Source organism: Taeniopygia guttata, chromosome 14 (assembly GCF_048771995.1).
Source record: "Taeniopygia guttata chromosome 14, bTaeGut7.mat, whole genome shotgun sequence".
Classification (NCBI taxonomy): Eukaryota; Metazoa; Chordata; class Aves; order Passeriformes; family Estrildidae; genus Taeniopygia; species Taeniopygia guttata.
Window position 1 is genome coordinate 6,825,149 of NC_133039.1, and position 12,324 is coordinate 6,837,472.

General features: G+C 56.4%; 2 protein-coding genes across 4 annotated transcripts; one reads left to right on the forward strand and one right to left on the reverse strand.

Annotated features, from left to right (window-relative positions):
- Positions 1-287: 287 nt before the first annotated feature.
- On the reverse strand, positions 288-10,630 carry HAGH (hydroxyacylglutathione hydrolase). 3 transcript variants are annotated; one of them, NM_001245799.1, is given in 10 exon segments: positions 1,061-1,373; positions 1,696-1,746; positions 1,749-1,775; positions 2,604-2,705; positions 3,296-3,399; positions 4,192-4,300; positions 5,468-5,585; positions 6,926-6,990; positions 7,680-7,861; positions 10,497-10,546. In NM_001245799.1, coding segments are annotated over 8 exon segments (648 nt in total). In that variant the 5' UTR covers positions 7,785-7,861; positions 10,497-10,546; the 3' UTR covers positions 1,061-1,373; positions 1,696-1,728.
- On the forward strand, positions 10,520-11,935 carry FAHD1 (fumarylacetoacetate hydrolase domain containing 1). Its single transcript, XM_012577776.5, has one exon. It carries the CDS (start codon positions 10,665-10,667, stop codon positions 11,352-11,354), a length of 690 nt encoding a protein of 229 aa, XP_012433230.4. The 5' UTR covers positions 10,520-10,664; the 3' UTR covers positions 11,355-11,935.
- Positions 11,936-12,324: the final 389 nt, after the last annotated feature.

The window sequence follows — 12,324 nt, forward strand, 5'->3', positions numbered from 1 at the left end:
GCCCCTTCCCAGCTCTGCTCCCTTACCTGGACACGCTCCAGCCCCTCCATGTCCCTCTTGTCCTGAGGGGGCCCAAATGCCACTTGTGAGGAGGGACTGGCACTCACAGGCAGCAAAACCAGGGCTGAACCTTCTTTGTTCCCCTTTCACAAAAATACAAAAACACCCTGGGCTCCCCACAGTGCCACCCTCTCACCCTCTCAGGATTAGGTGGAACGACACTCCCACTCCCGAGTTGGATGACTTTAATCTTTAGCCCAAAGGCAAGAAATGAATAAAGCTGTGAGTTAACGAGCTCTGCTTCTTTATTTCCCCTCTGCCCAGCCCTCAGGGCAGCCACCCCCACCAGGACAGCCACACTGGGGTGGCAGCACGGCGTTCCAGGGGACACCACAGCTTTGGGTGCCACACTACATAAAATCCAGCATTTTAAAGCAAACGGAGACCTGGTGCCAGCCCACATCCCTGCTCACCTGGGGACAGGTGACAACTGCTGTTGTGTCACTGCCAGCCTGCTGCAGGGGTGTCACCACAGCTCAGGGGACATCGCTCACCAGGAGCAGCTGGTCCTGCACGCTGAGCCAGGCTGGTTTGTGGGCTGGCACGGGTCACACAGGCACAGGGGACAGCAGGGAGCAGGTCCATGCAACACTCAGAGGGTGTAACACAGCAATGCCAGGGACAAGAGAACAGTTGGATGGCCCCAGAGCCACCCCCAGAGCCAGGCCAGCCCCTGGAGCTCCCAGGGGACACCCTGTGACAGCACTAGCACAGCAGGTCTGTCCCTGGAACTGGTTTTAGTGGAGCCAGGAGGACACCCAGAATGCTGAAGGAGCAGCATGGAGGGAACATTGACATTTCAGCTCCTGTGTTTGGTCTCTGCTTCATGCAAAGACATCTCAGTCCCACCTTCACACACAGACACCTCAGTCCCACCTTCTGCAAGCACAGCAGCCTCCCAGAGAAACCACAGGAGCTTCTTCCTAAACCTCTGGGTTTGATCCTGCCCAACACTCACACAATAATCTGCAGGTGACAAACGACAGCTTGACAGCAAGAGGAGGATAAATATTCTTCATCATAATATAAATATGCTGTAGAACATCTCAACAAGGGCAAAGTGCTTTTTTTTCTCATTAATTAAAACAAAACAAAAAAACCCTAAATAAAACTTTTCTCAACCACGACAGATTTGACTGCTAAAACATCTGAATGGTCAAAGTGACACTTGAAGTGACATTAAAGTGAGGACTGAAGCGAATGCAGGCAGGGCTCAGTCCTTGGGCACTCGGAAGTTGTCCTTCTCCTTCCTGATGGCCCCCATGGCCCGCACAGGGTCGCTCTCCCCGGCGTGGTCCTGGACCGACTTCTCCCTGCCCGGAGAGAGGAGCAGGCTCAGGATGGAGCCCCAGCTCTGGAGGCACCAGGGGCAGGGCCCAAGGCTGCAGGGCACAGCTCCCAGGGCTGGCTGGAAGACTCAGAAGAAATGGTATTTTTGTGCCCCAGCAGCCTTCATCTGCTGGATGAACAGGACACGAGGAAGCCTGCTCTGTCTGCTGAGTCAGGGATGCTCAGCACAACCCCAAATCAGGAGCCTGCTGCCAGGGAGAGCCTTGGAGGCATCCAGACGGGAATGTGGGAGGCCCTGGGCCAGCCCCCCCTCCCCAGAGCCCCCCAGCAGCAGAGGCTCCCTACCTGACCCGCATGAAGGGGTTGTAGGTGAACTCCTCGGCGAGGGTGGAGGGGATGGTGGGCTCTCCACTGTCGTAGCGGGCCTGCAGGGAGGGACACGCTGCAGCTCTGTGGGAATCCAGGAATTCCCTCTGGCTGCCCTGGCAGGGGTCAGGAACCCCCCTGGACAGAGCCCCCAGAGACACTGGCTGTGATCTCTGTCCATGGAAAAGAGTTTTCAATCTTACAGGGTGAATTACAAGCTCCGAGTGTTTGATATAAGTAATAATTAAGTGTGGCATGGGTGCAAAAGTAAAATTTTAGGATTCTAGATGAGGGGCCCAAAGGGGACAAGATGGAGGAAATTGGGTGTGTCTTGTCCTTTTTCTCCTTCTTCATGCCCTCCATGTTTCACTGTGGTGTTGGCATTTTTCTGTTGGTTCAGGCTGGGGACACACTGTCCAACGTAGGTGACAGATATTGGCACGTTATTGTAAATCCAGCACAGGTAGTTTCTGGTATTTAATGTTTGTACCATCCCACTGAGGGCAGAGCCCCACACGCTGCCCTGCAGGACAGAGCTGCGGCAGGGCAGCAGAACATGTTAGAGATAAACAGAATAAACAACCTTGAAACAGCACAGACCAATTATGGCTTCTGCTTTGGCAGTGGGGCTGACAGACAAAGACTTTCTACAATTTTGGGATCATCAGTACCTCAGATTCTGACACAGCTCTGGCAGCAATCCTGGGCAGCAGGAGTGTCCTGCACGGAGCACGGCAGGGAACTCCTCCTCCTCCTCCCCAGCCAGCAAACCCTGGGCACAGCCAAACCCTGCTCCTCCTCAGCTCCCTCTGCTTCTCCCCAGCGCTGTCCCCTCTCCTGCAGCTCCTCAGCAGGGCTCTGTGTGCAGGGACAGGAGGAGCACTCACCTTGGCCCAGGCCAGCTTCTCCTGGATGTTGGGGTTCCCGGGCTCCACGTGCCGAGCAAACTTGAGGTTGTTGATGGTGTACTCGTGGCCACAGTAAACCCTCTGGGAAGAGGAAGGGACAGCGACACTGGGGACACCGAAGGCACCGAGGGGGACTGCCAGGTGCCACCAGCACAGCAGGAACAACACACACACAACCCAACAGCCCTCGCTGGAGACAGGCACAAGAGCCAGGACGCAGCAGGCAGGACAAGCTGCCACTTGAACAGATGACAGAGCCCCATGTCCCAGCTCAGCAGCCTTTAATAACCAACCCCTGCTCCTTCCCCACAAAGCACAAACACATCTGGGCCAGGCAAATCCTTTCCAGAGCACTGCAGCTATGCAGAATTGCTGCAAGCATTCATTCCCTGCACACACAGAGAGCCTCTCTGAACAGCAGCGCTCTCAGGGCATTTCCTGCACTGTGTGCTGGTTTGGGCTGGTCACTCACACAAAACAGAATCACAGAATAATGAGGTTGGAAGAGACCTCTGAGACCATCAAGTCCAACCACAACTAGACTAGAGCACCAAGTGCCAAGTCCAGTCTTTTTTTACACACATCCAGAGATGGTGATTCCACCACCTCCCTAGGAAGACAATTCCAGTATTTTGTTATTCTTTCAGAATAATAAAAGGAGAGCTTTGTACCGTTTTGGGGTCCAGGCTGCCCAAAATCTCAATCAGTGCCTTGTACATCTCCTCCGGGGTGCCCTCGAAGAACTTCCCGCAGCCAGCCACAAACAGGGTGTCACCTGCAGGGGTGACACGCCATCAGGCCCACAGCAGGCTGCCCACAGTGTCACCTGCAGGGGTGACACGCTGTCAGACCCACAGCAGGCTGTGCCCACAGCCAGCCTGGGGGCTCAGCCCTGCCACTGCTGCCCCAGCACAGCAGCAGGAGCATGGGGACACCCAGGCTGTGGCAAACGTGGCTGCTGAGGCACCTCCTGCCTGAGGCCAGCCCCTGTCCCCTGCTGTCCCTCCTACAGGGGACAAGGAACACTTGTGCTATGCTGTGGAACTGAACGAGTCGCCTCTATTTTCTCCCTAAAATCTTGATGAAGCCTCTTTCTCTTCCATGCAGGAGCTTCTGTGAGCTCTGGGATGAAGCACAGCCCCAGGGAAGGGGAATCCTTCTCCCCAAACCCTGGCTACCCACAGCAGAGCACCAGCCCTCTCTGACTCCCCTGCTCTCTCCTCTCTCTGCTGTCAGATGTGAGCACAGATATATGGAAAAGCAACAGGGTTTGGGATCAGCCATTTGGCCTGAGACAGGAAAGCAACAGCTCTTTTATCCAGGAAAAAAGAAAATGCTGGGTGTAGGACTGCAGGGCTCGGTGTTGCCTGCAGGGAGTGCAGCCCTGGCTTCACAAACCCAGAGGGGCTTCCCCAGCTCCACCTACAGCTCCTGCTTGGAAAGGGGAGCAAGATGTGGCTGCTAAGCAGCTGCCCTGGCAGGAAAGGAGGGATGCACCTCCAGAGCCAGAGGCACCCAGGCAGAGGGGGAGCTTCTATTTTGGCCAGGGGACCTCCCAAGTCCTCACCTGTAAAAACTGCAGGTGGCTCGGAGCTATTTGGCTTAGTCACATAATAACAGATGTGTCCCGAGGTGTGACACGGCGTACTGAGGCATTTCACACTCAGAGATCCCACCTGGGAAGAAGGCAGAACACTAAAGCTGAAGCTGCAATCGCATGGTTAGGAAAGAATTGCTGCTCTTAGTGCTTTAATAGTCCTAAATCTGCCTCCTAAATCTCCTAAATCTGGCCAGGAACAGCTCAGCCCCTGGGAGAGCCCAGGGAGGCAGGGCTGTGGTGTCCTGAGCAAGGGCACTGCCAGATCCTTTCACTTCCATGCCCTCAGAGCCTGGTGGCAGCAGGAGCCAACAGAGAATCCCAACCAAAGCTGCTCCAGCCTGAGGAAAGCTCCAACCAGAAACGGAGCCGAAGGGAGAAGGGGATGGCACTGAGGAAGAGGCAAGGATCAATCCCAGCCTCATCTGCCCACCCTGCGGTGCTGCTGCCCCTCCCGGGGCGCAGCCAGGGCCAGCAGTGCCCTTCATGCCCACCTGCAGCTCCTGCAAGCGCCAGGGGACAGCCAGGCAGGCTGGCACTGCCCTCCTGCCCGCATGGCCCAGCTGCCACCCACAGAACACCCACATCTGCCCAGGGCTCGCCGTGCTGGGGCAGGGCACGGTCCCTGCTGCGCTGTCCCTGTCCTGTCATACTGTCCCTGTCACACTGTCCCTGTCAGACCATCCCTGCCCTGTCACACAGTCCCTGCTGCGCTGTCCCTGTCCTGTCACACAGCCCGTCACACTGTCCCTGCCCTGCCACACTGTCCCAGCCACGCTGTCCCTGTCCTGTCACTGTCCCTGTCAGACCATCCCTGCCACATCACACTACCCCTGTCACACTGTCCCTGCCCTGTCACACTGTCCCTGTCACACTATCCCTACTCTGTCACACAGCCCCTGTCACACTGTCCCTGTCCTGTCACACTGCCCCTGTCACACTGTCCCTGCTCTGTCACATTGTCCCTGTCACACTGTCCCTGTGCTGTCACAGCCCCTGCCCTGTCACACCTTTCCTGCCCTGTCACACAGCCCCTATTTTGTCCCCTGCCCTGCCCCCCAGCTGCCCAGTGACACCCAGCATGTCCCACGGCCCTCGAAGCCATCCTCACCCGTGGCAGAGGGGTGGCAGTCCCCAGGAAAAGGGGGAAAGCTGCATTTCAAGCACCCACCGCACCCCAGGGCGCTCAGAGCTGCCCAGCTGTGCCACAGGGAGGGGTGCCAGGCCCTGCAGTGCCCCCCGTTACCTGGAGAGCTGTCAGGTGGGACACTCTCTGCGTCAGGGCCCCCACCCTGCTGTCCCCCCCGAGCACGCGCAGCCCCGGCTCCATCTTCACCAGCTTCTCGTTGCCTCCAGCGTGGTCCCTGAGGGGGAAAGAAGGGATTTGGGGAGGGATGAACACAGATTTATTGGTCAGTGCTCAGCTCTCCAGGTGCTCATCCCTTGTGGGAATCCAGAGCTTCCCTCTGGCTGCCCTGGGACCCTGGCAGGGGTCAGGAACCCCCCTGGACAGAGCCCCCAGAGACACTGGCTGTGATCTCTGCCCATGGAAAAGAGTTTTCAATCTTACAGGATGAATTACCAGCTCTGAGTGTTTGATATCAGTAATAATTAAGTGTGGCACGGGTGCAAAAGTAAAATTTTAGAATTCTAGATGAGGGGTCCAGAGGGGACAAGATGGAGGAAATTGGGTGTGTATTGTCCTTTTTCTCCTTCTTCATGCCCTCCATGTTTCACTGTGGTGTTGGCATTTTTCTGTTGGTTCAGGCTGGGGACACACTGTCCAACGTAGGTGACAGATATTGGCACGTTATTGTAAATCCAGCACAGGTAGTTTGTGGTATTTAATGTTTGTACCATCCCACTGAGGGCAGAGCCCCACACGCTGCCCTGCAGGACAGAGCTGCGGCAGGGCAGCAGAACATGTTAGAGATAAACAGAATAAACAACCTTGAAACCAGCACAGACCAATTATGGCTTCTGCTTTGGCAGCGGGGCTGACAGACAGAGACTTTCTACAATTTTGGGATCATCAATACCTCAGATTCCGACAATTCCTGATCCAGCCCTCTCCCAGGATCTCTCACTCCTCACAGCCAAGGACAGGCCAGGACAGCAGGAGTGGAGATTGTTTCCCCAGCAATGAGGGCAGTCAGAGGGGGAATCAATCCCTGACAAATCCATCCCCAGCTGGGAAACTGCAGCCTTAGGGGCTCCCAGTCACCTCTCCAGTATTTGGGGCAGGGAGGGAAGGGGGTGAGTGAAAAATGTGCAACCCAGCACCCCACAAACTAGCAGGAGCAGGCACACAGACAGCCCAGAGCCCAGCTCTGCTGCCCAGCTCAGGGCTGCTTGTTTCACTCTCCAGCCACAGAGGCGGCTCCACTCTGACCCACAGACAGCTTACTACAGCCAAACCTTCATTTTACACCCCTGGCAGAGCTGATCTGCACCTCTGTGATCCTCCCACGATGCTGAGGGTAACAGGGGCCTGTCCCAGCACCTCAGCAGCAGTGTGCTCCCTCCCATACCCCACTGGCTCCCTGGAAAAATGAGGATTTGAAAGGTGAAAGGCACTGACACACGGCTCAGAGCTCTATCCTGCTGCTCACACCTCAGCTGCTGCTCAGGGATCAGCTGGAGGATGCAGGAGAGCAGCAGCTCCTGGCTCTGGGTGAGGGAGGGACCAGGACAGGGTGGTTACCAGTGGTGGTGGGTGGTCAGGACAGTGGTCAGCTTCACGCCGTGCTTTTTGACTGCATCCAAGACCTGCAGGAGGGACACAGGAGGAGAGTGACACCCTGGAATGAGCTGGCAGCACCCCTGGTGGCACCTGGACGCAGGAGAGAGAGGCACAGCAGCTCTGCAGGGAGCTCAGCCCACCCAGCCTGGAGGCAGAGGGCAACACAAAATGTGTTGCCATTTTCCTTTTCTGCCCTACATCGAATTAAGGCCAAAATCCCAAATCAGGTCAGTGATTCCTGCAGGGATGAGGGGCACAGTAACCCCTGGGTGAGGGACACAGCCATCCCTGGGGTGACTGAGGGACAGAGAAATCCCTGGGGTGAGTGACACAGCCATCCCTTGGGGGAATTCGGGACACAGCCATCCCTGGGGTGAGGGACAGAGAAATCCCTGGGGGAGTGAGGGACAGAGAAATCCCTGGGGGAGTGAGGGACAGAGAAATCCCTGGGGGAGTGAGGGACAGAGAAATCCCTGGAGTGAGGGACACAGCCATCCCTGGGGTGAGTGAGGGACACAGCCATCCCTGGGGGGATTCAGGACACAGCCATCCCTGGGGGGAATTCAGGACACAGCCATCCCTGGGGTGGCCCCTGGCTGTCCCTCTGCCCAGCCACCCCCTCCAGCCTTTCCCCCACACCTGAGGCAGCGTGGGGGCCGGTTCCCTCCTGGAAGGGACATCCTGGAAGGCCCTCCCAGAGCCAGGGCAGCGTTACCTTCTGGGGCTGCACGGGGTCAACGATGGCAGCCTCCCTGGTGTCCTGGTCGATGAGGAGGTACATGTAGTTGTCAGTGAGGGCTGGCAGGATTTCCACCTTCATGTCGGCCTGGCTCACAGTCCTGGGCTCCCTCAGCTCGTGTTCGGTGTGCAGGAATTTAGCTCGCAGCTGGGCTGGACCTGGGCACCCAAAAACAGCCAAAGTTCAGCCCTGGCAGGGGGACAGCTGGGACAGGGCATGGCAGGTGCCCCAGCTCAGGGCACAGCCCGACCTGTCTCCTTCAGACACAAGGGGCGAGGCCACCACGGGACAAAACCTGGTGTCCCTCAAGGCTCTGGGGGCTCCACGGCTGCCCTGAGAAGGACAGGACACTTTGCTTTCCATGCAGAAAACATCTGTACTCGGATCAGAGAGGAGGTTTCAAGGGGCAGGAGAGCAGAATGAAGCTGGCCAAAGATCAGCCTGGGACAGTGACTTTGCAAAAAAGGCACAAAAGGCAAGTCAGAGCCAAAAAACAAAAAGGAAGAAGGGCAAAAAAAAAAAAAAAAAAAAGGAGAAATACAGACTGCTCCAACAGAAATATCTGGTTTGTATTTCTGGGGGAAATGTCATCATCCTGCGCTGCACATGGAGAGAAAACAGGCTCTCCAAGGGAGGAAGGCTCCCTACCTGGCCAGGTAACACAGGTTGCTCCTGCCTGCCCTGATGCAACACCAGAGCTTCCATGTTTGCTTTGGGTTCAATGTTTAATCAGATCCAAGAAGCAAATTCCAGATGCAAATAACCTGGCCTCCACTGCCCGGTGCACAGGCTCTTAACGAAATACCCAACCCTAAGAGGTGCTAGCACACAAACTGAAGGAAGGGAAGCAAAGACAACGAGGTCTGGCATTGCTGAGCTCAGGGAAAGAGGTGCCAGTCCCTGCAGGTCAGGAGCTGCTGTCTGAGCACCCACGAGGTGTTTGCACAACCCACAGGTGCCTGTGCTGCCTCAGACCCATTCCATTCTGCACCACTGACTCTCCCAAAGGCTCCTGACTTTCCTGCTTGGCCACCTCCCTCTCTGTGCCACAGGGTGCTGGTGCTCACCGTGTCCCACTCTGTCCCCAGCCTGCCCAGCCCCGATAAGAGCAGCTCTGCAGGAGCCCCAAATTCCTGCAGATCTGCTGCCAGCCCAGCCCAGCCCAGGCACAGGGAGCTGTCAGGGCCCTCTGGCACAACCACCCTGCCCAGAGCTTCTTCCTCTTCCACCTCCACCATCCCCACTCATGAGGGAAGTGAAATTAAACGCAGCGCTCAAAAAAAAAAAAAAAAAAAAAAAAAAAAAAAAAACAAACCCAAATCACAATGCAACAGGCATGCACTGGGTATTTTCAGTATTGGGAGAGGCATCCCTACCCACAGTGGTTCACTGGAGAAGACTCCTTTCAAAAAAAAGAACACAAAAAAAGCCCTCCCTATTCTTTGATGGGGAAAAAAAATGCCCAAAAAACAACTGCTCGCCAGCAGGGAGAACTTTTGGATGCTGTCACTCACAAGAGTTATCCATACTGCCTGTTTGTTTGCAGGCCAGACACCAAAGAGGAAAAAAATACAACCAAACAAAAGGAAACAACCCAACCTCAACTTCAACTCAAAGGAAATATTCACATACTTCAGACGCTTCTTTCCTATGAACCGTCTCTAACCTTGGCCCGAATCCCACAGTCCCTCTGCATGTGCAATTTGCAATTCTTACCAAACAAACAAGCTGCACCACATAAGGAAATGTTTCCAAAATGTAATTTCAACAAAGGAATGAGAAAACATCCACCAAAAACGAAACTGAGGTGGGAGCAGGGAGCTCCTCACCCACTGCTCAGACCTGTCCAGCCCAGAGGAGCTCCCTGGCGATGCTCAGATCGTGTCACCCACACAGCTCAGCCCCGGAATTCATTAATTCTCAGAATTTATTAGTGACTTCTCGCTCAGTTTTGTCCCACCTCCCTCCTGACTGCACGCCTGGAGCAGAGGAGGGGGAGAGCAGCCACCAGCAGGCACCAAATCACCCACCCGGGCTTGTGGGATGGTTCATGGGCACAGCTGGAAAGGCTCTGCAGCTGGAAGTGTTAATGTCAGCGGGGCACTGACAGCAGGCAGGTGCCCTCGGTGCACTTCCTCCAGAGCGTTTGGGGTTAGTCACTTTATTACATAAAGGAGTGGAAAATTCCCGTCTCAAGCAGGGCAGTCACTCAGGAATGGCTGCACGCCGCACAGGAGCCACGTTCACCCCTGACACTCTGCAGGGGTTTTTTGGGACACCCATCGAGCTGGTGGCTCCAGGAAAGGGGTCGGAGCCCAGGGCAGCTCCCAGTCCCGGCAGCGTGGAAGGGGCAGCGGCCCCTGGCTCGGCTGGCAGTACCCCAGTGCAGCTGCGGCCATTCTCACCCACCCAAACCACCTGGGGAACCTTCCCGGGGAGCCCAGCACGGCTGTGAGGGTGTAGGCCCGAAATGCCAACGCCAATCGCGGACAGTTCGGGGTTGGCTCCATCACCCGTACCAGCTGTCACCCGCCGAACGCAGCCCGGCCCCATCTCCTCCCCGAGCGCCGCCGGGGCTCCGCGGTGCGCTCGGCACGGCACGGCCCCGGCCCCGCGGGGATCAGCTCCCGGCCGGCCCAGGGCCGGGCACGGCCCCAGAGCCCTGCACGGCCCCGCACGGCCCCGCACGTACCGGCTCGCAGAACGGCCGCCAGCACTGCCCCGGCGGCCAGGGCGGTGCCGAGCCCTCGCCAGCCCCCGCCGAGCATCGCGCGGCCCGCCCGGCCCGGTTACCTTGGCTGTCCGCCCCGGGAGGCGGCGGCAGCGCCGGCACGGCCCGGCCCGGCCCGGCCCGGCCTGCGCGGGGATGGGGGCGGTGCTGCGCCCGCCCGCTCCGCCCGCGGAGGAGGAGCAGCGGCAGAAGCGGCGCGGCCCCGCAAGGACGCGGCAAGGGCGGCGGCGATGGGCAGCAGCTCCAAACCGCTGTCCCGCTTCTGGGAGTGGGGCAGGAACATCGTGTGCGTGGGGCGCAACTACGCGGAGCACGCCAAGGAGATGGGCAGCGCGCCGCCCGCCGAGCCGCTCCTCTTCCTCAAGCCTTCCTCGGCCTACGTGCGGGAGGGGGCCCCGATCGTGCGGCCCTACTACTGCCGGGCGCTGCACCACGAGGTGGAGCTGGGGGTGGTGGTGGGGCGCGGGGCGCGGGCCGTGCCCCGGGACGCGGCCATGCAGCACGTGGCGGGCTACGCGCTGTGCCTGGACATGACGGCCCGCGACACGCAGGACGAGTGCAAGAGGAAAGGGCTGCCCTGGACCCTGGCCAAAGGGTTCGGAACCTCCTGCGCCGTCAGCGACTTCGTGCCCAAGGAGAAGATCCCAGACCCGCATAAGCTGCAGATTTGGCTGAAGGTGAACGGGAAGATGAGGCAAGAAGGGGACACCTCGTCCATGATTTTCTCCATCCCTTACCTGATCAGCTACATCAGCCATATATTCCCCCTGGAAGAAGGGGACTTGATTCTCACGGGCTCTCCCAAAGGAGTTGGGGCCGTGGAGGCCGACGATGAGATCGAGGCGGGGATCAGGGACGTGGTGTCTGTCAGGTTCAAGGTGGCACAGGGCACGGAACCCGGGAGCCCGAAGGGTGTTTGACTGGCACTGCCCCATTGCACACCTGCAGTGCAGCCCAGCCTGGAGCAGGTGGAGCCCAGAAGCTCCAGAATCGAAAATTTAATTCCAAACCCATACCTGGGAACTGGCAACGGAGACATTGGAGAGGGGAATGGGCCTGGTTGTGATTCTCTGTGTCCTTCTCTTCTGCTGATGCTATGGGTTTTGCCAATGTATTGCCTTAAAATAAAAATTACTGATCAAAACAATTCAAATGATGATATAGGAGCCAGGGCCCAGCCATGCTGTGGAAAAAGCAAAGGTTTATGTGTAGATGTGCAACCCTAAATCAAGAGTTGCAGCTTCACGAAGAGTTTCTTCTGCAAGAGAAAGATGTTTGATTTTTTTGGATTAGTTTTGTGATTTCTCCCTGCTGTTTTCAAACATACAAATTAAAGGAGGATGCCTTTTCCTCCCACTCCAGGGGGCAAGGGCAGCAGGAAGTGTGCCAGATGTTTGGCAGATTGTTTTTTTCCTAAACTGAGATTTAAATATGTTCTAAAAGTAAAATAATGCAGAAATATCAAGAATAAAGAACCATATGGATAAAGATCACCACCAAACTTTCCTTTTGACTGATTTCAATGTATTTTTAATAAAACTGTGACTGCAGCAGTTGCTGTTACCCAGTGCAGTGCAGCAGTTGGAGTTTTAAGTATTTCCAGCTGCTGGAAGCCACACTGGGTAACTTTCCCCAGTTCCGAACTGCAGCTGATGCAGCACTCCCTGCCAGTTTGCATGACAGCGAGTTCTCTTTCAATTCAACAGAGCAAGCTGTAAAATAGAATTTTAAAAATCCTCCCCATGCAAACATCAAAAGTTAGATTTTCAAAGCTTGCAACAGAACTGGCTCATTTCTAACAAAAGCAGATGGATTTTTTTTTTTTTTTTTTACATAAATGCAAAGCACCAAAGCTAAACTTCCATTTATCAGAGCCAGATCTTCATAACT

Coding starts and splice junctions, on each gene's coding strand:
- HAGH (XM_072935473.1), bottom strand. CDS start 10,471: ATGCTCGGCGGGGGCTGGCGAGGGCTCGGCACCGCCCTGGCCGCCGGG. Junction 3,400..4,191: donor GCCACCTGCAGTTTTTACAG/GTGAGGACTTGG, acceptor TCACCCCTGCAG/GTGACACCCTGTTTGTGGCT. Junction 1,374..1,695: donor AACCCCTTCATGCGGGTCAG/GTAGGGAGCCTC, acceptor CTCTCCGGGCAG/GGAGAAGTCGGTCCAGGACC.
- FAHD1 (XM_012577776.5), top strand. CDS start 10,665: ATGGGCAGCAGCTCCAAACCGCTGTCCCGCTTCTGGGAGTGGGGCAGG.